The sequence below is a fragment of the Cheilinus undulatus genome, linkage group 11 (assembly GCF_018320785.1).
Source record: "Cheilinus undulatus linkage group 11, ASM1832078v1, whole genome shotgun sequence".
NCBI lineage: Eukaryota > Metazoa > Chordata > Actinopteri > Labriformes > Labridae > Cheilinus > Cheilinus undulatus.
The window spans coordinates 32,319,653-32,346,285 of record NC_054875.1 but is presented as its reverse complement, the minus strand read 5'-3'; the positions used below and the strand labels follow the sequence as shown (position 1 = coordinate 32,346,285).

Below are 26,633 nucleotides of genomic sequence, written 5' to 3'. Positions count from 1 at the left end.
CTCTCCCCTTACCTCACAAGCATAGTGCAAAAGTCCACTAAAAGACACAATAAAAAGACACATGGTTGATCATATCAGAAAGATCTTATGCAACTTTAAACACTGCATTAAAATAATCTCTAGCCCTTTTTTAATACTCTGGGCTAAGATAAGGAGGGATAAAGGAAACTAAAAACTGCATTTCTTTTTTTTCTCCCAAAGAGAAACAAATTAAAAAAAAAATAATGACTGTTTTTTATGCCTTGCTCTGACTGCTTTTAAATGCACATGTTTTACCAGATTTAAGGGAGAATTTAATCTAATGTAGGAAACTGGAGCAACACTGTATTAACTTTCAGCCCTCTTAGTAAAAGAAATGTTTTTGCTCCAATATCTTCCTGAACCAAATCTGCTTTTGGCTTGTAACAGCTCAGAAAAGTTTTTTTTAACTGAAGGTATCTCATTTTTAAACTACAATCATTCTTTGTACCTCCCCTGTCTTGTATCTACAGTAACACACATTGATGTTCATTCAAATCCTCTTTTATAATACACATCAAGAATGCTTAGTGTCTCTTTGAGACACAGTTTAACAACATGTCTGCCTGGCTCTCACTGCTCACTCTCAGTCCTGGGAGGAAAAGAGGATGGATAGACAGAGAAAGGGGAAGAGAAGAAATCAAATATTCATGGTGGAGGATTTAAATAATCAAGGACTAATCTAGCAGAGATACAATTCCAAAAATCATGTGCTGCCCCTGTGAATATGCACTCAGAATAATTGGAGATCACAGTAGAGTAGCACTGCTGCCCACTATATCCCCAAAACCTCCATCTGTCTGAGGCTGTAAGAGAGTCGGCACACAAAGCATGTAATCTGAAGTGAATGCAGCCTGTTAAGCTCTTTGAGGATTATCAATAATTTGTATTTGGAGAGTTTTTTTTTGTTGTTCCTGTTGCTCAGTTCATGGCATACATGTAGTCAAACCATTTAAACAAAGAAAGCACAAACTTAATTCTTAAAATGTGAAAAAAGAGAGAATACTTCTATGTTTAACTTTCTCTGTTTTCCTCTCCTACTCTTCCCTACTCTCAGCGGCGTCCAGCTTCAGTTTTTGCCGTGCTTCCCTGGAGCACACGCTGTCTGCTGAAGAGCTGAGCTACCAGCTGCCGCGTCGCGCCGGAGGCAGCAACCTGACCTGGCACGACGGCCGTGGCCAGAAAACAGCACACACACGCACCGTCAAACTCCTGCAACAGCCCGGCACAGAGGGCATCCAGGTATAAAGATATCCACACAAACAGAGCTGAAGCAGAGAAGAGGAGTTTTAACACTGCATGAGAAAGGCTTTTCAATATTTTCACATTCAAAAACACATTAGAGACCACTGACATGGTTTAGATAGCAGGGGAATGTAACAAGCATGGAAAAAGAGAAAATGCTTTTCAGGCCCAGGCCAGACTTGGAGCAATAGGTGATGCAATCTGCTGTGAAATGTATGATCTGTCACTGCTGCTGAAGATTTTTGGAAGAATTGGCCACTGGGCAATTGCAGGACTTTATAAAAGGAAACATGCCTTATTTAAATGACAATCTAAAAGTGGATTTATTTTCAGTTCAACCAAGTACCAATTGAGTTTGAGTTCTAGCTGTTAGTCTGTAATTATAAATCCTGATTATAGAGTGTGTATGCTGTGTGTGTGGAAAAGGATGGACAACCAGGTTGCAGATTACACAGCAGAAATGAAAGTTTATTTAGGCCTGCTACCAAAAATGAACTCATTAATTATGTAAAATAACAAAATCATTTAGTCGTTACCAAATACCTCCTGCAGAGAAAAGAAACAGATCGAACTCAGGAAAAATTGGCTCTCATCACAGCTTTCTAATCTTAAGTTACACACATTTGATCTCACATATATTTTATACACTGTTACGTGTCCTCTTGGACCAGTCAGAGAGCAGCTTTTCTCAGTCTTACCTTCCTCTGTGTAAACAAGACTAAAATAGGGTACAGACTGCAGTATAATTAGGCTGACCAGTTCCAACCAAAGTCAGAAAAGGCCAGATTATCTACTAGTGCTAAAGATTATCTTGTCAGACTTTTGATTCATGAGATATACGAAGAATGATTTATCCCTTCCCATCTGCTCATAAGACAACTGTGGCCACCTCAATTTAGAATCATTAATATCAAAACCTTCATCTAATCTTTAAAGTCCCTGCAAAGCAATCTAATCCCTAAACGCACTAGATGTGTTGGAATGAAGTTGCTGTAAACATGAAAAGACTGAGAGCAATGCTTGACTGAATTTTGGATGTTGACCGTTACAAAGTTTTTCACCACTCTCAGGGCTCGGTTCTTTTTGGGCAAGGCAAAATAGGGTTTTGTGACGCATATAAGCCATAAATTAGTTATTCAATGCAACAACAATACAAAAGCACTGAGTGCTTCGTTATCAGACAGTCTGTTGTTTAGCTGGCTAGCTTCTCCTTCATCGTAAATTAGCCACTAGCCAAATGCCTGTTTTTGTTTAGTGTGGGGTGAATTGGCCCAAATCATCAGCCATGGTGGCAGACAGGTTATTGAATGTAGCATAACAGTGATTTATGACAGAAAATACTCAGAATTTTCTCTCCCGCTGTAATACAGAGACAGGCAGCTGCACTATGACCACAGTGCACAGTAATGTCATGCTTAAGTTGATTGTCTGATAAAATACATATTCTTTTCCCACCAAGTTTGTCAAAATAAAATTCTCCTCACCTCTTTTGCATAGAAGACTTTTATTTTGAAGAGCAGCATGAGGAAAGGGAGTGTTCACATCAAACATCCTGAAGCTTTAATGCAGGATGAGAAAATAAAAACTCAGACTTTTGAGCACTTAAGTATTAATGGGATTCTGGCTCTGGTGGCTCTAACCTTAGAGCTGGCAGGTACTGTAGGGTAGTTGTTCTCAACTGGTCTAGGATCAGGACGCATTACACCTCCTAAACCACAAACAATGACCCAAAGTTCTTAAGTCTTTATTTTCATCATAGTCAAATGTTTTATGAAAAATGAGGCAGTCTGGATATGAGATGGAACAAAAGATGTGACACAACAAAGACAACATAAGAGTATAATGTTCCATTTTTGCAGCATATTTTTTTCCTAGGCTGCATCTGCAGCCCACTAAAAAATAGTTTTGCAACCTATTTTTTGGGTCCTGATCCAAAAAAAACTCTACATTTCAATGGAAAATTGAGTCTTACTGTCAGTTGACAAATATTTGTCCAAATAAACTGATGATCTCAACTGTAACCTCCACTAAAACAGTAAATCCAACCATTGTGGTTTTTTTTTTGGAGTAGTCCTGAAGAAAGACAAAAGTGTAAACTGTGGATTGTTCAGTGCTTTCCCCCTCTCATCATTAGTTCTTTCCACTGTTGAAGTTACATTCACTGTCGCTGCTGATCAGCCAGCAAGTGCCCCTAGCTTTGGGGAAGTGAGATGTTGCTCTCGCTATCAGACCAAATGACCCAAACCTTTCTGCATGATATGATTCTGTGCTGATTACAATTGCGCTTCATCACAGGCAGGTTTACCCACTCATCAAAGTCCTCTACAACCCTCGGCTTGGCCCAGGCACATCCTTGTCCCAGCCGCTGGGTCAGTGTTTATGCTGCTCGGCAATCTTCAGTTCCCTTTGATTCAGCTTCTTTGTTACCTGCATCGATGACTAGCTTTCCTTGTATAAGTTTCAGTAGCTCTGAACTCTCCCAGATAAAGGCTATGGCATCATCCATGTTGAGCACATGAACATTTTCTGCCTAAATTAACCATGTGCTGTGTTACTTACACAAACAACCCCAGCACTGAACAGGAAGTTTTTTTGGACTAAAATTACTTTGAGTTTATATTAAAGGATTCTTGCAATATATATATTCTCTGTTTATTTGGTAATTGACATAGTTTTCAGCTGGACATTTTGGCCTTTAATATTTGTATCTACTGGATATCAGTCAATGAAATGGGCTAAAGACAGGTAAATACCAGCTAATGGAAACCCTGCTCTAGACCTAAACATCAGTTTTTATCAAAGAGAATATACAGTCTGGCAGCTGAGAGAGTAGGCTCCATGAAATTATAATTAATATTAGTAGTGAAGATATTGATGTCTATATTTAGATCTTTACTTGGAGCTTCAAGTTTTAAGTGAAATAAAAAACACTGGAGAAGAACGTGGAAAAAAAAACATGACAGCATTTATCAGTTCTTGCATGGTTAACATAAATCATTTTAAATTAGTTGCTGTCTGATCATAAAAAATACAAAATGATCATTTGAATGCAATATCTTCATTCACTGTAAGTAAAGAATACTTCAGGCAGCTCTGTGGTCATTATAAATCCATTCATTGTATCAAGCTCATTATCACAAGTGCAGAAGAAATTAATTTATGTTGTGGCATTAAGTTCCTAATTATTCCTTTAAAGTTAACTTTTGTGATTTTAAGTTGAATTTTATTTCAGTGGGAGATGAAACTTTTGTAAGCAGCTTGGCAAGGAAAATATTATTTCCCTCAGGGGTGGAGCTCTGCTCTAATTAAATATGGTCCTGTGTGAATTTACTTGCATCTCATAAAAGGAATGTATGTTTTATAGCAGTATCTTTAGCTATAGCAGAGAAGGAGCTCAGTAATGAAGCTCTATGGACTTAAATAGGGAAAAAAAATCCATATGTGCTTTGGGGCAGATAGTGTGTTAACATCAGAGAGAGCAGACAGAACATGAGTGCGTCATCGTCTGTGCTGCTTCCTGAGCTGTCAAACATCAGTGGTATCAGAGAGGCTAATTGTTTTATCTTGTTCGTGATGTTGGCTGGCCTCACCTAAGTCTGTGGTAGAGCACCACCAGGGAGAAAGGGGCTTATGTAATGAAGTAGTGGTACAGGAGTTGATACCTCACTACTTGTGATGTAACACTGCTTATACAAAGGAGTAAATACTGCATAGATCTGACTATTAGAAATATAAGATATATCCAACAGAGATAAAAATCTTATTTTCATCCAAGGAGTGTGTTTGTCCTCAAAATTCAGCGACAGCCATAACATAACTGAGTGGTGATTAAACTGAATCTGCACAGCTGTAAGATTTAAGCATAGCAGCCAGAGCCTCATTTACCTCAACGCATCACTCTAGTGCAAAAAAAAAAAGGATCCCATCTGTGCAGTACCAGAGAGAGGCAAAACAAAAAAGGACAATCATCTATTTTAAGGCATTTTGCCTGTGCTTAACCTAAAAGCATGTGACACAACAACCTACTCTCTGTGTGAAACAGAGCAGATAGCCCAATGGAGGTCACTTGTCTTCCCTCTCTTTTATAAATTTTGCTACTGTACTGTTGTAAGATGTACATATGCACAGCAAGGATACTCAATAATTCATAAAAGAGTGCCCCCTCAGCTATAAAAGCTATAAAAGGCTTAATAAAAGAGGAGTGGGAAGCTGTTTCCATGTGATTACACAGAGACTGGATAATTAAACCTCCGCTATACCATGAGAAGTAAGGCTTATCATTTCCTTGTGGCAACAAGCCTCTTAATGCATAATTCAACAACTGGGAGAGCAGTCCAGCACTCTGTGATGTGTGTGTGTGTCTGTGCATTCACAAAAAAAAAAAAAAAATTGTCAGTGTCTATTTGTGCCGCTGCAGTTTCCCAGAATCTGTGACCATGGGTGTGCTAGTCTTTGTGGACTGATGTTTGTGTGTCCAGTTCTCTCAGGAGTGATGATTAGATTATTCTTCATTACACTGGTTGTGCACACATCAGCGGTAATGAAGGAGCCAGTTAAGTGAAACACAGCTCAGCTTCTTTATATAAGGGGGGATCAGGGGACTCTTCCCAATCTGTTGAACAAAGCTATTATAGCACATTTTCTCCTATAAAAACACATTCACACATTATGCACAAACAAACATGATAATGCAGACTAGACAATAAGGATTTGTGTCAGTGCATGTGCAAACATGACAGTCATTGTCAAGTACCTCAGCTTGTTATTACAGTGCTAACAGTGTAGACACACATAGATGTTCATGGATGTACACACTCTCAGTAAAGTGCAAGCAAAATGTGTTTTTATGTTTTAAGTTATGTTATGAACTTCTAAATTGCCTTTAATGAAGTGCTGAATGAGCAAACGAGCAGGTGGTAAATATATTGTTTATTCCCTAATTAGGGCCCATAAAACAGGCTGATTTGTAATATAAGCAGCTGAAACAATGCAACCCTTGGCAGATTGCAACTCGGTGATGGTCGATGGCATTTGTTTACATGGAGCTAGCTTACTCATTTGTGTTGTTACATTGCTGCGAGCGGACCTTTTTGCCGACCCATCTTTTCTAAATAATGACTCATTGTGTAGCTGGAGCAACCTCAGTGCCATTCTTGAATTGGCTGTTGTTTGGGTCGCCAGATGGGGTGAGGGTAGAGGTTTGTGGGTGGCTTATTTTGCTGTCTGACACACAGCTTGAAGATGAGCCTTAATATATGGTGAGGGAATAGGTGGAATAACACAGACACAATTTGGGAAGTAACAGCAGAGATTGTGTGTGCTTTCCTTAAATCAGAATCAAACCTGCAGCAGAAAGTGTGGCCCTTATTCTGTTATTTGTGGCACCGAGTTACGATTGAGAGTCTGGTTATTCTCCCTCCTCATTACAGAGTACGGCAGCTGACCTTTTCAGCATACACCAACAGAAGACGTGAACAAAAGAAGGGAAACACAAACTCACTACACAGTGCATTTAAGCTCTGTCCACTGTTTAGGAAAAAAGATAATAAGGTACACCTTACATTTAAAAGATGGCTGCTCCAGTCGAGCTCATTATTTTAGCGACTTGTCGAATAAGTGTGTGGAATCTACCACAAGTTTCCATCATTGTGGTTGTTATGCTGGTCTGCTGTGGTTGTTCAGCCAAACAATACAAGTAAAATAAGGTCAGACTCAAATAAATGTCTGCTACAAGAGTGTAGGGCTGTGTGATTCTTGCCGAAATATGAATCAAGAGTTCCCTTTTGAGAGTTGTGATCAAAATTCTCTGAGAGAATTCTTAATTTTTTCAACAAAAAGAATATTTTGCACTCAGATAAAAGCATGTGTCCCTGAGGGATTTCAACAGACATAACCTATAATCAAGTGCTGGACTAAGCTTAAGTTTCTTGTGAATAAAACGTCTCTTTCTTTTTTTATTTGTGAAGACTTAAAGTGAATAACTTTAAAGTTGTAGAACAAGAAAAATAGGATGTGTGCTTCTCAAAACAGTGAAATATTATGTAAACCATATTTTTACCTGGGATTTTCCTCAGAAATTTAAATTTCCATAGGCTATATTCTAGATTTTATCTCATACGAAGTGAAACATTTGAAGAATTTTTTGTTTTAATCTTGATGATAACGGCTTACGTCTCACAAAAATCTGAAATCCACCATCTCAAATAATAGAACATTGTGGGGTGCTGGTGGCTTAGTGGTTTAAGGCGCACCCCATGTACGCAGACGGCCTGGGGTTCGAATCCGGCCTGAGGCCCTGTACCGCATGTCTCTCCCCTGCTCTCGTCCCTGTTTCTGACTCTATCCACTGTCCTCCTCTATCAAATAAATGCACAAAAATGCCCAAAATAAATCTTTAAAAAATAATAATAATAATAGAACATTGTGGAAAAGTCCAATTTGCAAAGGTTTCCCAAGCCTTGAATCTCTAACTCTGGTTCAGTACACACAACTTCGCAAAGAGCTGACTGAGGCTGGGGTCAGTGGATCACAAGCCACCAAACAGACGTGTCCAGGAAATGGGCTGCAAGTGTTGTGTTCTTAGTGTCAAGCCACTCCTGAACCACAAAATGTCATCAGAATCTAGGCTAAGGAAAACAAAAACTGCAGCCTGTTGCACCAGCTATGCGTAAGTTCTGCCTAAAGTTATGGTGTAAAGTCCACACTAAACCTTATATTGAAACTAGTTAAGTTATAACTTAAGTTGTGCCATTGTTCGGTTGCACCACAGAGACATAAGGTTGATCTTAACTAGTAGAGATTTACGTCCAAACTAACTAAACTAAAACTAAAATATTGTTGCAGATATGACATATTCTCTTACTTTAACCAATCACTGAAAAGCATTTTTAACCCCATGTTTGCGACAGATGCTAACAGCTAAAAATAACGTTTGCTAACAGCCATTACTCATCAAACAGCATCCAGTGTGGATGAAAAATATGACAAGGCATTTTGCCTATGTGAGTATTGTGAAGTCTACAGCCTAAACCTAGGGCCAGTATAAATAACAACACTGATATCGAGTGGTGAAATCGCTAATAACACAAGATAATATAACAGTGAACGGCGAGAATGAACTCCGTTCTTGGAAAACAACAGTTATTGATCATGGAGAACGCAGTGCTGACTCCAATTTTGCAGTAAAATCCTCAACTCCTCGTCACCCTCCGGGTTATCACGTCTTATGGAGCTATCACTATGACAGCCATATTGTACGGAGGACTTTACACCTAGTAGAGGATAGGTGTAAGATTTAAGTTATAACTTACGTCTACGTTGAAACTATCACAGCTGGTGCAACACCTTAAATGTTAGGAGAGTGTAAACTCCATCGTCAGTAAGAACTTACGTTCAAACTAGGCTACGTTTGAACTTACGCACAGCTGGTGCAACCCATAGTAGGACCAGTACATAATTTTACCTCCAGGTGTTTGAAAGCAACATAAGTACTCGTTGGTGTGCATGCTCGAGCACAGCATGCACCTCTGCACTACTTCATTTAGTCCTTTATCAAAATGCTTTGAGTCTAAAATAAAACCGTGTTTATAAGGCGACATTTACAGGAGCGGTGGAAGTGATTTAAAGTTGAAACATAAGTTTTACACTTTAGTAAAATAAGTTATATCAGGATAGGGGAGAAAATGAAGTTTCTCTCTTTTTCTTCTCCATCTATGACACAGACGTGCTCTTTTCCTGCCTCTTCCCTCAGTTCCTCCCAGAAGTAATATGAGAAATAATAATCAACTATTATTCTGTAGGATCTGGATATATGAAGTAATGCTTCATGTGCTCTTACACAGATAAAGATTGGACTTAAATGTTAAGGCTATTTATTTCGATGTTGTACTTCAATGGCGAGCTGCATCCTGCACAACGTTCACTTTACGGGGAGCTTATAAAAAGTCACAAACTACTTCAGCTCCTAAAATAAACCAAAAAGCACTGATTAACATCATGTATATTTTACATCAAAAAGTTTAAGATAAGTTTAAACTTTCTTTAAACCCTACAGTGGTTTTAATTGCCTGATGTTGTTGCTGCAGGATGCAGCACCTGTAGTCATTAATACATTCTGTGCCAAGCCATGGCACGAGCATATATGTGCAGGTACATATTTGCATGTTCATCATTTGTCACATCATCCCAACATCATTAACAGGAGTTCTTTCATCACTTTCACTCACAGGCAGTGGTACTGCTGGTGGAAAAGGACACATAATGTTCAGGAATATATTATAAAAGTGCTCGCATTACACAGCACATCATCATAATGGTAATTAAAGCAATACCGTAGCTGTTTTTTAATACCCCAGGATAGGGTATTGGCGTATTACTACCCATTCCTACTGTGCAATGTTTTATGGTTTGCAGAGGATGACTGCTAAGTTTGCAGTGCTACTTGATGTAAACATGGTTAAATTTCACTACAAATGTTGGATTGTTTGCCATAAAAGTTGATTCAAGAAATCATGCGTTCATTGGGTTGAAAAAAACTGTTGGATAAACAACATACCTGCAGGTGCTTTTAGCATTTGATCAGAGATCTGCTGTGCCTGTTACAGTTTCTCATAGAGAACAGCAATGCTGCATCCTCTCAGTCTGACAATTGATATCTCATATCATCTTTTAAGCCAAAGTATTATGGAGATGATTTTGCTTTATTGATTTGTTATTTGGCCAGTGTGGGCGTTGGAGCAGCTGTCACTTGTCTCGTCACCGTAGAACCACTGAGACTGTCCTTATCAAACAGACGGCTGCGTGGTTTGTTTGCTTGAAACCACATGTTTTTGCTGACAAATGACCTCCTGTCATGCGTATAGTGTCTATTCTCTGTCAGAAGGAGTGGAGGATGTAGCTTGACATTTTATACTGCCACAAATTATCTAAGGGAAGAGGTCAGTAATTGTTTGCTATACAAAGTTTCTGACTTTGACTCAGTAGGACAGCAAAAGTTTTTGGTTGGTTTCCTTTTAACAGGACCATATGTAACCTTTATCTTCAAATAATTTGTCCTAACTAAACCATTTTTGACAAAATCAGTTGTAACTGTTAATAATATTCCAGGAGTCATCCTGCTAAAAGGGCTGCTACATCAGGAAAACGCTCAAAAGGGTTGTTTTATAGGGCAAACACAAATTATGTAATTTGTTTCACAGACTGTGCTGGTGCTGTAATGATGCACTGGAGAAAAGAGGTTTGAAAAGTACAGCAGAGACGAAGACAGACAAATAGAAGAGCTGCAGGCCAGTGAGGCAAAAATGCTGTAGCCCGTATCGTCCTTGTCCTGCCCCTCAGAGATGCATGGCTCTGTCCGAGACACATGTTTGACTCATGCTAAATAGAGAGCTTTGTGAAAATCCCATCTGGCCCTTTGTCCTCCCACTGAGAGGCGGCTCACATTCGCACGAGTGCAAGACATTTACAATCTCTGAGTCCTGAGGACAACCAAAGGCAGAGTAGTAAAAAAAGATAACAGAGGCTGACAGTTCACACGCTCACACAACCCTCTCCTTCACAGGCACAGCCAAGTTTGCACACACAGAAAAAGCTCGCTCACAAACATTTTCACAAACACAATTATGTACAAGGCTACAAAGAGCGACACGAGGGTGCTAAATGATGCAACAGACGCTGCCAGGGACAAGGAGGAGGATTCAATGTCACCAATGGGGATGGATGAAGGAGAGGATGAAATGATAAGTGTACTAGAGAGGTGCAAAGGAGATATGACAGATCATATGTCAGGATCTGTCAGGGTCTTTAGGACTGGAGCAAAACTGATTGAAGATCTGATTGTATGATGACAGCTGAGCAAGAGATAGATCATTGCAGGAGATGTGGAGACAGACAGAGAGAGTTGTTAGCTTAGACAGGAGGGAATACAAAGAAGATAGAGGAGCAGAGTTTAGCATCCTGTGGAGAAGTGAAGTGACAGCAGGGGAAGATGTAGAGCAGATAAGAACAGGCAGGTGTTGGCTGCAGTACATGATTCAGGGATTATAAAACAGAGATGCTCTTATTCAAAAACGCACGTGCACCTAAGGAAATGCATTTCTATTTTCTTCCTAATTGGCACAGCATCATTGATCAATCCGAGACAGAGCGTGTACGTGCAGAGACAGAGGCATGCATTGGAAGAGAAGTGTTGTCGGTCACAAAGACTGGGTTTTAAGGATTCCCCACGCTCCTCTGACTTTTGGCTAATCCCCGATTTATCTACACTAAGAGGCAGGGCATGCACACACACAACACACAAAGAAACGCAGGCTTTTAAAAAAGGTTCTTGGTGCACAGAAGTCATGGCAGAAGACAGATCGACAGAAGAAACAAGAGAAAAAGTGAGGATACAAAGGAAGCAGGAAGGTGTCTGGCAGAAGGAGAGTAAAATTTATGAGGAGCAAGCGGAGGGGGGGTACAGACATGATAGAACAAAGTAAGCACAGAAGGACAAATAAGCTGCTCAAGGAGACAAACAGAATGATCGATAGAGAAGTGCAGCGAAGACGGTCAGCGTGAACACTAGGATGGGAAAGGAAAGAGGAAGAATGAAGACAGGGATGTAACCTCTCTAATTAAAGTGCTCATATCAGTTTTTTTTAATTATTTAATTTTCTTTGTTCTGTCTTGATGAGCATAAATTCACGTTGTTAGTCAAAAGAGCAGGTCTTAATTTTATGATATGAAAGCCTGATACCACGCTTAAATTTGTACAAGCATATGGCTCTCTAAAAAAAGGGAGAAGCAACTTTGTTGGGTCAACAGTGTTGGTTATTTTTGGGTTATGATTTCTGAATACTCAAATATCATGAGCTTATGCAGAGTGTTCTTAGGAGTTTATCCTAGTCATGAAGATAAATTGTTTTATTTTTACCAGCACCTGGTTGTACCTCTGAAAGACAGTGGGTGTAGCACAACGGAAGCTGATTCATGACTGCTATTAAGCACTAAATGTGATGAGTGGGGGTGTTTGGACCCAGAAAGCAGACCAGACTGACAAAGTTTCAACAGATTTATTGAGAATAGTTCACAGTGGGGGGGAATCCACAGATCCAGGGGTACTGAGGGGCGCTGGGTTTGGACTGACGTGAGGCAAGGAGTTGGGCACTGGAAGAGAAGAGGGACAGCAAAAGTCAACAATCGAGTTCAAAACAAAGTTAATCAAATAATCTTATAAGTGGTCTCAAAGATAAACCAGAGAGAGAGCCGAGGTACTGCTGAGAGGAGCGAACAATACTCTGGCACTGAGATGTGTGTCTGCAGCAGTCTTGAAGGGTGCTTGATTGCAGAGCGGCAACAGGTGCGGTCAATTAGCCTCAGCGCCATGGAGCAAGGGAGCACCCTTAGAGACAAAGTGAAGTTAGCCACAAAACAGACGACACAGGAAACAGAACCCACCAAAATAAAATATGAGCAGAACGGAATCTCCACACTAAAAGAAGAAAGCATCAACATTACATGACAAAACTGTAGCATCATAGACTGTAGATAAAATAAACAATCTATTTCACCTAACTTGTTGAGTAAATTAAATTGTTTCTGGGGTTGAGTTTTTGTTATGTTAGCATCAAGCCTACAAACTAAGATGAACATCCAGGAGAAGATGAGTCACTAGCAACAAAATTTGCCAGTGACTTCCAATTAGTAATTTACCTGAAATGTTCATTCCCAGTACCTTTATTTGAGAAACTTTAAAGGTCACTGATAACTATTTGCTCTTGGTCACCAAACAAGATGTTCTTACATTCTCGCAAGTGACCTTTAGAGAGGCTGATAGGCTTCTGTCAGCTTTTACAGAGTTAGGCTACCCCCACCCCCCACTCCCCTCCATGTTTTTATGTATAATCTTAACACAAAAAGTTAGAAAATTTGTGTTTGTCTTTGTTGTAACAGTGCTTCTTGGCAATATATCTCATAACTTCTTAAAGCCTGTTCATTTCCTTTTAAAAAGGTGCCACCTGTGTACGACGCATGCATGTGAGTGATGAGCAGCAGAGCTGAGTATGTGGGTTTTGCCCATGAAAAATTTGCCAAATCTCCGCCAAAGCCAAACAGCTTCTTCTGCCATTGACTCTTTAGACATAAATCATCCAATCCACCACACAAGAGTTAATGATTTAAGCTTTTAGGCATTGGCAGGGAAGATTTACATTTTTCTTGGGCACAACCTACATACTCAGCTCTGCTGCTCATCCCACAAATGCATGTTCCTTACAAATGTAGCACCATTATAAAGTGAAATAAGTAGGCTTTCCAAAGGTATAAGATTTATTGCAAAGAAGCATTGTTGCAACAAAGAAATAGTCGGACAAACACAAATGTCCTTACTTTTTGTGCACAGTTTATTTTCACCATGAATTCATTAGCAAGCATACAATAAAAGCATATAAACCAAACTGTACACTACCAAACTCCCGTCTATATTCCCAGCCCCATCCCAAATAAATAAACAAAATTATATCACAACAAATCTAGATGAGAGACAAGAAATTAGTTTTGAAGTTCATGGAAAGACATTTGTACAAAAACCTGCATGCAAAGTTTTTTACTAAACAGACCAGCAGATACAAAAACAATGACACATTTATAGACAGAAAGAGAATAAGTGACATGTTTTTGATTTAGTGTGAACCTCACTTTGTCCACAGTCTCACAGTTTTCACTTCACCACATCAATTATAAAATACCTTTTGGGAAGTTTTTCCAAGCATGTTACTAATGGGAGCCAGAGGTCTTGAGTTATGTTTTACTAAAGTCAGTCTCTCTAAGGGTAGAAAATCAGAAATTTGATGTAGAAACATCCTAAAGGTCGGGAGGGATTTTTTCTAAAATAAAAAAAAAAACATTTCTTGGCAAAATGTATCATGGTACTTAATAATCTCAGTTTTTCTGATCCATTTGAAAAGCTGGTATGTTTAGTAGAAAAACTGTGATTTTAAATCAATATCTTTCTATCCTGATTTAGTGAGAAGTTGAACTGAACTTTTCAACAAGTCACAATGCAAAAAAAAAGATGCAAATCTTCCTTCTTCAGTTTTACATATGGGACAGTTCAGTGAAATATCTTTTGATGTTTTATTCATCCTTAAAGGAGTTAGATCAAGACAAATTTAAAGTTAGCTTCTTTAATTTAGTTATAAATGAAAAGTATGTATTTTCAAAAATGTTTGCTAAGTGTTTTCATCAAATTCTATCTCCATATCATTTTCCCAACTCTTTACAACTGAGAGAAAACATAAATGACATCCCTTGGATAATATTTTGTAAGATTCTGCAATTTTTACTGTTAATTACTGTTTAGGATAGTAAGACACTTAAAATGCGTCAGATAAATCATAACAGATTTCTTCTGGTAAGTGTAAGGACGGCATTTCATATTTGTAATATTTAAAGAAATCTTGTTTAGGAATCTTGCTCTGTGTTCGATAAATGACTTTATAATCATATTTTTGTTTAATAGATCTTTAATCTGTTTTGCTTAAATTGACTGCAAGGAGAATATTCTTTAAGTCTGGATTGTGATGGAGAATAGAAGAGATGGAGGCGCCAGTGGCTGCACCAAAATTCTTAGTATAGTCCAAGCCAAAAGATTATAAAAGACAGTAAAACACTGACTTTTTCTTATTTTGTGAAACTTTTATAAATATGAGAGACCTCAGAGCTATAGGCTGAAGCAAACTGGCCTCAATCTGAACCCAAAGTGAGGCTTGTCTCTCCAAAGATCCCTCCATGTTTCTATGCCAACATACATTCAAATGTAATCATTTTAAAATCAGGTTAGAGAAGGATTGTGGCCGGATGCACCTACATTTTGCTTACTTCTTCAGTGCTGACCACGTATTCCTACATATCTTGTACTCTTCCCTTCATCTTCCCTTTTCTGTCCCCCACCTCTCATTAAACTTCTGCTCCATATACAGTCTCCTCTTTGCTGATGCCTAGCCTCCTCTCCAGCCTCATCTCTTCCCCCTCTTCTCCTGTACGTAATAAATGAGGGTGCTCCTCCCGCTGGACAGAAGTAGGTCTCGGGAGGAGTGGGAGAGGCAGTAAAGGGTGAACAGGGATGGCAGAGAGCTGCCCAGAGTAGATACAGGCTGATAGATGGCTGGAGAACAGGGCAAGAAGAGAGAGGGAGGAAAAAGAAAGGAGGGATGATGGGGAGCTATCACTCCAGTTCCCCTCTGTCTGGCTCCTCTATGATGAAGGCCATTACTCACTCAAAGGCTAACACACTCCTACACACACTGTCTTTTCTTTCTTCAGGTCCTTCCTGGCCTTTCATCACACTCTCTCTCTCTCTCTCATCTATGTAGTTTATTCAGTTTTTAAAGACATATTCTGTGAGTCATTGCATCGCCAATCAATAATTAATCATCAGAACTTCTGTGCAACGAGATGAATGTCCTGTTTAGCACTAATGGTTACTCAGGGGTACAATGGATTCAAAAAGTCATTGTATTTCTTCAGTGCTGATGCCTTGTCGTTTATTCTCTTCAGTCATTACACATAGATGAGTCATGTTTTTGCATAGACTCTCTTTATGAAAGTGTATTTTCAAAAATGTAAGAGCCCCTGGTTGAAAAAAAATACATATTTAGCTGCGCTATCTGTGATACTGTTGATTTATGTGTTTAACCTATGTGATGCCAGGAGGGATTTTATCCTGCCCTTCACATCAGTTTGATGTTTAAATGTTGTAGTATTTTGGAGGCACAGAGCACACACTTAATGTCGCAAAGATACAATAGAAGTACCCCCAAATTTCACAGTTGTTGACCAAAGCGCTGTGCGCCCAGAAGGCAGCAGAGGAGTATCTGTATTTTTCTAATACCCAAAAATCAATAGCGTTTTAGCTTATTGATACTGCTATCGAATCTCACAGGCTCTGTGACGTAACGTCATTTTGAGATGCAACTGGTGTAAAAAAAATACATCAGTTCTTTCAAGGGGAACATAAACTGAAAGCACATCTGTATTGTCCATCAACAGAGTGTGGTACCTTCATCTGTCGAATTGAGGAAACAAAGCCTCCACCTGCAAGTAGCATGCAATCATATTCACCTGCGCTGGGAGTAATAGACACTCATTTCACTCTCTTCAGCTGATTCAAGACAGTTTTCTTCTTCAGCTGCTCAGATAAATGCTGAAAAGTGCTCCCAAACTTTGTAGCAAGTCTTGTATGTTAAAAGTATTTATCCCGTGTAGAAATCCGTGGTGGAATCGGCAGAATTGAGGTTAATTAGTGAACTTAACGAGCTGGAGGACGGAGAATACGATGCGTTCAGGTAACCTCAGTAAATTAGACAACAGTACTCTATGTTATAAGTTTAAATGTCACATAAAAATGGGAAAATTTAGTTTTTGACAAGAAACTTCAATACATATAGTTGTGAACATGAAGAATGTGCTTGTGTTTGAGGGATATAAAATAGATGTGAGTCTTTTTAACTCAAGCACTACTCAGAATAGACCACTTTGTGTGTAAATATTTGTCCTCTTTTTGTCTTTCCACCAAACTATAGAAAAGTGTCAATAGTGATATCAATAAGGACTCGGATCAATAAGGGTATCAATATCAATAAAAATTAACACTCCCCATCCCAGTGTGTGCAGGTTACACCTCTGACTCTCTGAAAGTAGCCAAAGTAGTGCCTCAAGGGTCAGTACTGGGGTCACTCAATTTTATTCCCTATGTTAATAGCATTGATCAAAATGTGTCTCATGCAAAATTTCATTTTTATGTTGATGGCACTGTATTTTACTGCTCAGCATCCAGCTCAGATTTAGCTCTACCCCAGCGTCAACTGGCTTTTAACACTGTTCAGCAGAATTTAAACTTGTTTTAAATGCAGACAAAACTAAGGTAATGCTGTGAAATACAAAGGCTAAGCCACAGAACCTTCCCTCACTTGTCAATTATCAAGGTTCACAGATTTAGACTGTTTGAAGCTACAGATATCTTGGTATTTTGATGACTCTCTTCTACTCCCCACATTCAGCAGCTGGTTAAAATGCTAAATCTGAAAATGGGTTTCTATTTCAGGATTAGATCCTGCCTCTCTTTAAATCCAAAAAGTTGCTGGTTGCTGCAACTTTTATGTTAGTGCTGGACTATGGTGATGTTTTGTATATGCACGTCTCGTCTCAGAGCTTACATGCTCTGGAAACTGTGTATCTTGGAGCTCGGAGGTTCATCATTAACTTTTAAACCCTATCTACAAGGCTGTTCTTGGTCTTCTTTCTTCATATCTTTTGACCTGTATCTGCAGAAAATCTCTGGAAACTACTTTTCTTAGTTCTAAGGATGTTTTCTTATTGTCCCAAGGGTCGGAATTTTTGGAAAAAATGTGTAAATGTGCTACCCCCTTTAGCTGGAATGCATCAAAAAAGGACCTCAAACCCAGTGACTTGGTCTCATTGGATGCTTTTAAGAGGATGCTGGATGACTTGGAGGAAGACCCATCTGTTTGCAGATGCTCTACCTGATATGTTGGGTTTTTATGAATGTTGTTCACTTTTGACACATATTTTACTTATTTATCTATTATTTTCTAGTTGCTTTTATACTTGTATGTTTGGATGCTTATCGTCTGAATCTTTGTGAACTGTGCTGCCGCCTCTTTGGTCAGGACATGAAATAATAATTCAGTTTAGACAAATGTCTGTAATTAAACTGACCTAATGTGCACTTGAGTCTCTCTTCCCAATATTTCTTTAACTATGTCAAATAGCTATTGCCGATTTGGAAGAGATTAAAACTGCAGGCTGCAGCTTTATTGCAGATGAGGGGCCATTTTTACCCTCTATTGTCCATGCTTAATCATTGCAGGAAAAGTGCATTTCCACACCTCTTTCAGCTCAGACCTAATTAATGAAGGGGGCAAGCAGTAAATTTTGCTTATTAAAATGGCTTCAGCGCTCCATTGAGTCAGATTAGAAGTATGTGTATGATTAGGAAAGGATTGAACACACTGGAGCAGAGAAAGTGAGTTGTTTTCAATTAAGGTCTACAAAGCAGAACACCCTTAAAGCCAGTACATCAGCCAGGACTCGATAGGGCTTATTGGTGCTTTAATTGACAAGAAGAGATCTTATTACCACAGAAAGTGAAGATGTAAACAGTCCTAAACTAATGTCTATCACATATTAGTGGGTCATGAAGGTGTTGTGGGAGCTTGTCTTTATGTCATTAACAAGAAAAGCAGCTGCGAGAGTGCTGGATATTAAGCCTCAAGATTGTTTGCTAGTTGCGTTGTGTGTATGACATTTCAGCATACATAATCCCATTAAATGCAGTCAGTTATGGAGTGGAACATTTGGCAGCAGTTCTGTGTGTTTGCTGTTGAAAATCAGCCAAAGCCTTTGTTGTGGCGTTGGCTCAGGCAGAGCATGAATGAATGGATTAGATATGAGAGTATGGCCCATGAGAGTGAGAGAGCTGAGGGGACAAGGAGTATTTTTGTTCTTATGAACTGCTTGTGACTCTATTAATGTCCACATTCATTCCCAGCACATGTCTGTAGCAAACAAAGGAGAGCCGGCCGTCTGACAAAGCACAGGGTCAGAGCGAGGTGTGTGAAGAGGAACATAGAGAGAAATTGAGTATGAGAGGAATAAAGATGTGCTTAATGTTGAAAAGTGCAGTTGACAGCTCACATTGATGTGGTGTGTGAGTGTATAATGAATTCACTGCTGCCATAAGATATTTCCTTCAGGAAAAAGAGCACACCAGTCACATTACAACACAACCACAAAGCTTTGTATGGAATGTAATTACCTTTGAAAGAAATGTTTTCAAGATATAGAGAGCTGAGGTGTCATACATAAGGTGGGAAAAAATATGTTGATGCAGTGAAAATAACATTCATCTCTGTAAAGTAGGGCTGAGGTGAAAAACAGGGTGCTCATACTTAATGAAAGTACAGCATCTGTTTTCCCTTCTTTGCCGTGAGCCTTTACACCTTATGTTTGGGGTTAGATTGGAGTTCATTATGCAAATTTCATCTGTTTCCCACACTATGACTTCTTTCAATTTGTAGGTGGTTTAGGGTAACTTGTGCCTTTTTGGCCTTTATCTGTAATGAATGCAAAATAACTCAACAGGTTGCTGAACATTACATATACTTAATGAGCTGCTTTCCTTCGCAGGCCTCTGTTTACACTCTGTATGTTCTCTATGTGGGATTTACCCAGACTGCCAGGAGGGATTTGGTTGAATCTATAGCATTATAACACATCATCCACTCTAATTTGACATTAATGAGAAAATTCAGCATGTTGTATTGTAAATAAGCTAGAGCAATTACAAGGTGATTAGGCAATTATCTTTAAAAAAATTACAATGAAAATTGGATGTTCCAACTTCTGTGTCGTGTTCTGTTGCACTGCAGGAAATTGAACCCAAAAACACGTACAACACAATGACTCACAATGACAATGACTCCTAAACCTGCAGCACCTCTTCCACTAAGAAGATGCAGTGGTTTAGAGGTAGAACAGGCTGCCTCAAAGAAATATGGGTGGTTAAATCCCATTCTCCTATAGTCCATATATTGCAGAAACCTTCAACATGATACTGTGCCTCAAACTGCTTAGAAAGGCATAGCTATGGTGTGAATGAATTACATTTTACTTGGAGGGGCACGGCTAGATTTTGGGAGCATCTGCTGAAAGAAAATCAAGGACATACAGGTGAATCTCAAATAAGTAAATTTCATGAAGGAGCAAATTTTTTTTTCCTGTTATTAAGCTCATAAAGTTAAACTTTCATCTAGATTCATATCAAGCAAAGTGAAATATTGAAGCCTTTTTTTGTATCAGTGTTGATTATTACAGCTTACAGCTCAGAAAAATCAAAAATCCACTACCTCAAATTATCAGAATATCACGAAACATCAGTTCTGCTCATTTATGCACTCAGTGTCAGATTGGAACTCCTTTGCACAAATTACAGCATGTATGCAACATGGCATGGAGCCAATCAGCCTCTGGCACTGCTGGGGTGTTATGAAGCCCAGCTTGCTCTTATAGCAGGCTTCAACTATATTGTTGAGGGAACACGACAGTTGTAGCCCATTTCCTGGTCCTGTCTGTGGTGGCTCTTGTTTACACCGACTCCACCTTTACTCAGCTCTTTGTGAAGCTGAATTGGCTTTTTTGACAATCCTCTGAGGGTTGCACTCGTCCCTGTTGCTTGTGCACCTTTTTCTTACCATACTTTTCCCCTCCGCTCTTTTTTTTTTATGCTTGGAAACAACATTCTGAGACCAGTACAAGGTGTACCTTGCCTCTCACCCAACAACAGGTGGGATAGGTCCCAGCCCCCCACAACCGCAAACAGAATAAGCAGTGTAGATAATGGATGGATGGATGTAAAGACAACACTCAGCCTGCCGTTTCAGTAATGACCTTGTGGGCTTATGCCGGCCTTACACCAGAGGACTTTGCTAAAACTCTTAAAAGACTCTAAAAAGACTAAAATCTGAGACCCTCTCATATCTAAAGACAATTTGTCGGCAAGCTGTTGAGTTTTTAGTCTTAGACTAAAATTTTGCAAAACCTGGTTGTAACTGACTACAAGACTAGAATACCATTCCTTTTGAGATTATTTCCCATCATGCATCTGGTGGGAATTCACAACAATTTTTGAGCAGAGAACAAGATGTAGAAGGAGATGGCATTTAAGTTAATATTTCTAATAATCCGATGTTTTTCAATCATTTACATCAAGTAAAAATTAAAGGAAAGTTAAACACCAAAGCAACTTTGCATGTTACTGCATGTTGCATGTTGTGTTATTACAACCGAGGAACTATCCCGGAAACGCTCCAGAATAAAAGTACCATATAAAAATGCAGGTCGTCTCATCATGGAAACCAACCGATCAGGCTTTTATTTGGAAATCCCAGTGGAGGGTCACCGTACCTGTCATGTCAGCCTTGAATGAAATGACAGTTGAGGCACACAAACACACAAGTGCAGAGATCTGACTGCAGCTCTGAGCAGACAAGTTTTTCAATCTCTTGAGTTCTGAGTGGACATTCAGGGACTCTAGATTGATCTACGCTAACATTTGTATTTTGAAGAATGAAGTGAATTAATGTGCTTACTAGGGCTGCAGTAATCGATTCTTTTTGTAATCCAGTATGCTGTTGATTCTTCTGCTGATTAATCGGGTACTCTAATAAGAAATATTGCATTTTTTAATCAGTCACTTTTGCTATTTTTAAGAGAAGTAGGACTAGATAAATGGGAAAAGAAGCTGGGCCCCTTAAATGAACTAATTCTATATTAAAAACTGGCATTAACAGGTTCTGTAACGAAAATATATTTTACAAAGTGCAGTGAAGTTCTGATGGATATTTACATTTCTTAAAGTTACACAGAAAGGAAGTTGAATAATGACATTAGATTATGCCATACTTGGGGTTTTAGGGATCCTTTACCAGGAAATTTTGGGTGCTGCCACTGTATTTCTTCTATTGTAATTTATTTTTATTTTCCAATTTGTCATTAAAGTATAGGGACACTGAATTATTTTAACATCCTCTACTTTATGCATAATTGTAATATTTCACATTATAGCAACAATAAAGTTCCATCATTCACACAGGTGTCTTATGATGTCTGAAAGCTGAACCTTTAGATTACAGGAACATGGTCTATTTTTCAAAGGGTGTTCACTTTTAATTTTTGCACATTTTGTTTGTGAGTTAATCCACCATAAAAATATGACCTTTAAGACCATCCACTGAAATAGACAACACATTTTAAGGGATAAAGCTGCTTCTATGACCCGTTGAATCCTGACTGTATGATGATGAACTTTAACCTATTTAGTCTCTATATCAGTCTTTCTGTGGCAGTAGCATGTTTCTATTTTATTTGGTGTCAATTAATATCAATTTAAGTCTTATCAAATAATTAAGGAAGCTGAAACTTTTTGAAAAATACGCTGCAATCAAGACATCAGTGCGCTGAAATTTTAAATAATTTGTAATTAAATGTATTCATGTGGGCAAGAGAGAGAGAGCGAGAGAGAGAGGGAAAGCACCAAAGCAGGACTTGAATCGTGAAGCCTGACTGCCTTCTGTGAAACCATCGGGTCAATCAGAGAAGTTTATGAAATTCCCTGAAGTCCGCAGACACAAACTGAGCACTATCTCACACCAGTGAGTCATGCAGGCAAGATCAACTTAGAGATCTACATAGGTTCACCAGTGCAGGCATAGAGCATATCTGTCATGACGCCACGGCTAGAGGATGCGTAAAAACGCAGGACGAGTGCCTGAAAACTTTACCGCATTACCTTCTCTTCCCTCGCGATTTTTATGCCTCGCATCATACATGTTACGTTATATAAACTGCAAAAACAAGTGCAATGTGCCACACAAATAGCCGTCCATGCAAAACACAGCATGCCGTGGAACACATGGTGCGATGTCCAAACTTGTAATTAGTTGTTGTGAACAAGAGTCAGAGAATAAAGGCTCAGAAGGTCTTTGCAAACTGTTTGATCATTTGAGCAAAACACAATCTTGAAACATTTTACTTTTTAAAAATAAGTCTAGAATTTATGCAAGTTTAACTTTTTGAGCAAATCACATGAAAAAAATGAACTTTTGCACAATATTCTTTGAATTCTTTGAGCTTCACCAGTATTCCTGCCTGATACGCCTGATGCCTTTTTTTGTTTGACTCTATTAGCAGTCAAGAATCATGGCTGAACATTTAGCTGCAAAACTGCAACTTGATACCAACATGGTATTAAAAGTGATCTTAAGATGTGCTGCCAAACAAAATATGCCATGTTCAGCTGCATGACATTATTTTGCAATTTTCAACTTCAACTTTTTAGATTCCATGATTGGTACCAGTGCTTACCTTTGTTACCCATTTTTGGAACAAATCAACCAGGCAAAATGCTCATATTACCTTTCATAGTAACATTTTTAACATTATAGAGAGCAATACATAAATGACATGATGACTGGAGAGGAGCTGCAGGCGAGCAGAAGAGAGATGGTTTGAGATTTAGAGGTGGGGTCTATTTGCATATTTATAGATCCATGCATACCAAATGAAAGCAAAGGAATAGAGCATTCTAAATAACTCATTCTGATGAACAGAGCCGAGCTTTTAGAGGTTTAATCAATGCCTGGAGGCAGAACTGTAATAGCAAGTTTATTGATTTTTTTTTTTTTTTCTTTTTGTGTTTCAGTTGCGTCCGGGTGAGGCCTTCACTGTGTATCACACCAGTCCTACTTTGTCCAGTCTGTCCAAACCTGTGGTGCTGTGGACTCAGCAGGACGTCTGCAAGTGGCTTAAGAAACACTGTCCTCACAACTACCTGACCTACGTAGAGGCCTTCTCCCATCACGCCATCACAGGTAGGGTATGAAACACACAAAGATGCATAGAAAGAAAGTGTTTTATTTATTATTTTTACTAGGGTTTTTCTATCATTTCACCACTTTAAAAATGCACTAGTGATATAAATGTCCAGAAGTGATCTTGCAGATGTTGCTTCTTGACGATATCTTCAGACTTTGGTCTTTGACTTCTTTCCTCCTTAGTAAGCACATCACTGAAGCTTCTTTGACATCACAAACCAAAGCCATAAAAGGCTTACCAAATGTCACACAAGTTTTATTTTTAGGTCCGTGGTTCCACGGCTTAGCCTTTTCAACTGGAAACAGGTTTACACCCAAATCTCTGCAAAGGAGATTTAAAAGGCATTCATGTGAGGTAACAAAAGTAGTGCAGCCTATTTTTGGAGAAGAAAGGAAAAGCTGCGGAAAAAATGGGGGGCTATCGTGTTTCCAGTTCAAACAACACACGCACACTCACTCACTCACTCACATTTGTTTGAAAGCCCAGCCTGATGCATGTGCTTGCATATACACAAACAAACCACAGCACCTATGGACACACATGGGCAGAGCTAACAAATGTGTAAATCCCAGACCAGACAGCAGAGCGGTTTCTTTTTGTGTTTCTTAGAGAACAGACTGCTGCTCTGTGTTATAAGGTCAGCCACCACTCACTTGTATTTACACACACAAACACAGACACATGCACTGGTTTCAGCATTAACAGTGCCGTCTCCATCATAGCCACAGCAGCTCTGATCTGATCATTTTATTTATGTATTCACAAACAGACAGAGGCCTAGATCCTATTATCTTTATGCATTCACTTGCTGATGACCAGCTGCATTCTGTTGCCTGTGTTATTAGCATCTTTCTTTTCTTGTGCAAATGTTGTTTGTCTTTTTGTTGTTGATACATATGGCTACTTTCAAAGATCTGAATGTTCCAAAGAAAAATGTTCTACACAAAAGGATTCTGGTTCTCAGAAATGGATTCTGTCTGTATCATCTCAGTTCAGTGACCCAAAAGTAATTGTATCTCTCTCAGTGAGGGCACCATTACAGTTGAACAGGCTGCCTGGGGAGATCAGTGCAGCCTCCTCACTGTCTCTTCCTTTTACATTTATTTGTGTGTTTATTTTCATTTCATCATAGCTGTTTTACTGCTTTGTAGTAGACATGAAAAGGTGCATTGGCTGCTTGTTAAAAACCAGAAACAGACCATCCATGATTCTTGCGGTGTGATTGTAATTTTGGCCATGGCACAGTTTTATAAGTGGATCTTGTGATGACTTGCATTGTCTTTATTGCCAGTTTCTTATAACTTATCTAATTTCAGTTGCATTATTATATATGTATTTTTTAATTTCCTAAGAACAAAACTCAACTTAAGTTGTATTATGACAACAGACAAAGAGCATGTTGAAGCAAACTCGAAATACATGGTGCACCCATCTACCTATAGAAATCATTTTTATGAGTAGCACTTTTTGATGCACCAAGTACATAAACCACATGAAGATTGCCCTTTATTCGAGATAAGGGGCCAAGCCCAAACTCTGACAAACAGCCCCATACCATTATCCCTCCTCCCCCAAACTTCATAGTTGGCAAAATGCAGTCAGGCAGGTAACGTTCTCCCAGCCTCTACCAAATCCAGCCTTGCCCATCTGACTGCCAAACGGCACTATTCATCACTCCACAGGACAGTTTTCCACTGCTCCACAGTCAGGTGTTGGTGGGCTTCACACCACTCTGTCTGACACTTGGCATTGGACTTGGTGACGTGAGGCTTGCATGCCGCTGCTCGGCCATGGAAACCCATTCCATGAAGCTCCCGCTGCACAGTTTTTGTGCTTACATTAATGCAAGTGAAGTTCAGAGCTCCTCAGGTATGCAATTGGCAGGGCGACTTTTACACCCCATGTGCCTCAACATTTCTTGTCTCAGCTCAAAAAGGTTATTGATAGTCTTCTGCTTCGTGGTTGAGTTGCTGTTGTTTCTAAATGCTTCCACTTTCTAATAATAGCACTGGCAGCTGTGGAATATCTAGCAGGGATGTAGTCAAGTGTACGAGTAAATCGCTTGCAGACTGGAGTTCTCATGTGTGAGATCGGCCAATGTACCGCCAATCTTGTCGCATTTTTTTGTTGTTCTATGGATGTATGGACAGATGCCTGTTCAGCCCATTCTTTGCAAATATCCACTTTTACACAAGGCTAAACTGAATAGATTTCAGTTCAAATGTAAAGGCTGTTGGGCCTCATGTTAACGCCTATATCTTATAATATTTCTAGAAATAACACTGCTGCATAAACTATTCCAGCCCTTCTTCATGACCCACCAGTGTCCTTTCACTGTCTGATAATTGTATACCTTGTTGCAAGTCTAGTTTGTTGTCCACTTCCTGACTGCACTTTTGCTTGAAGAAATGTAGATCAGCAGTTTGACTTTTAGCAAAGCCTCACCTGCTTCCCTCAGCTGATGTTCAGATATCTTCTCCAGACTGCAATCCGTATAGATGACATGAAGATATAGACTGATATCTGATCATTAAAACAGGTTTTCCCTTTCTAGATGTGTTTTTGCTGACTGGATCACATTCAAGCTGCTGATAGATGTATTTTCACTTCACAACAGTATCCTGTTTTGCTTATTCAGTTGTATGTCTAGATCCAGGCCACAGTTTAACAGCAGCAGACAGAGAGGAGCATTGAAAGTAAAACAAAGTGAAGAGGCACAAGAGACTGAGGGAAATGTAACAGAAATGTAGAAGAGTGTTGAGTCTTTTTTTATAAATCTTGAGCTGTATTGGTCAGCTATCAAAGCTTTTATCCTCAGGTTGTTCTTTTATTAGGGAGTCTTTACCTTCCTCCCACTCGGATTGCTTCTCAGACTGTTTTAAGTCCCATTATTGTCCTAACCCAGGCAGAACTGCATCCTGTTTGCACATAGACATTGT

The 26,633-nt window shown here is 39.2% G+C and overlaps 1 protein-coding gene across 1 annotated transcript in view; it reads left to right on the top strand.

Annotated features, from left to right (window-relative positions):
* samd10b (sterile alpha motif domain containing 10b) overlaps window positions 1-26,633 on the top strand; it is an 80,252-nt gene that overhangs the window by 33,295 nt on the left and 20,324 nt on the right. The window contains exons 2-3 of the mRNA XM_041799782.1: window positions 1,076-1,260; window positions 23,522-23,690. Of these exons, the coding sequence (XP_041655716.1) occupies window positions 1,076-1,260; window positions 23,522-23,690 (354 nt within the window). The remainder of the gene's footprint in view (window positions 1-1,075; window positions 1,261-23,521; window positions 23,691-26,633) is intronic.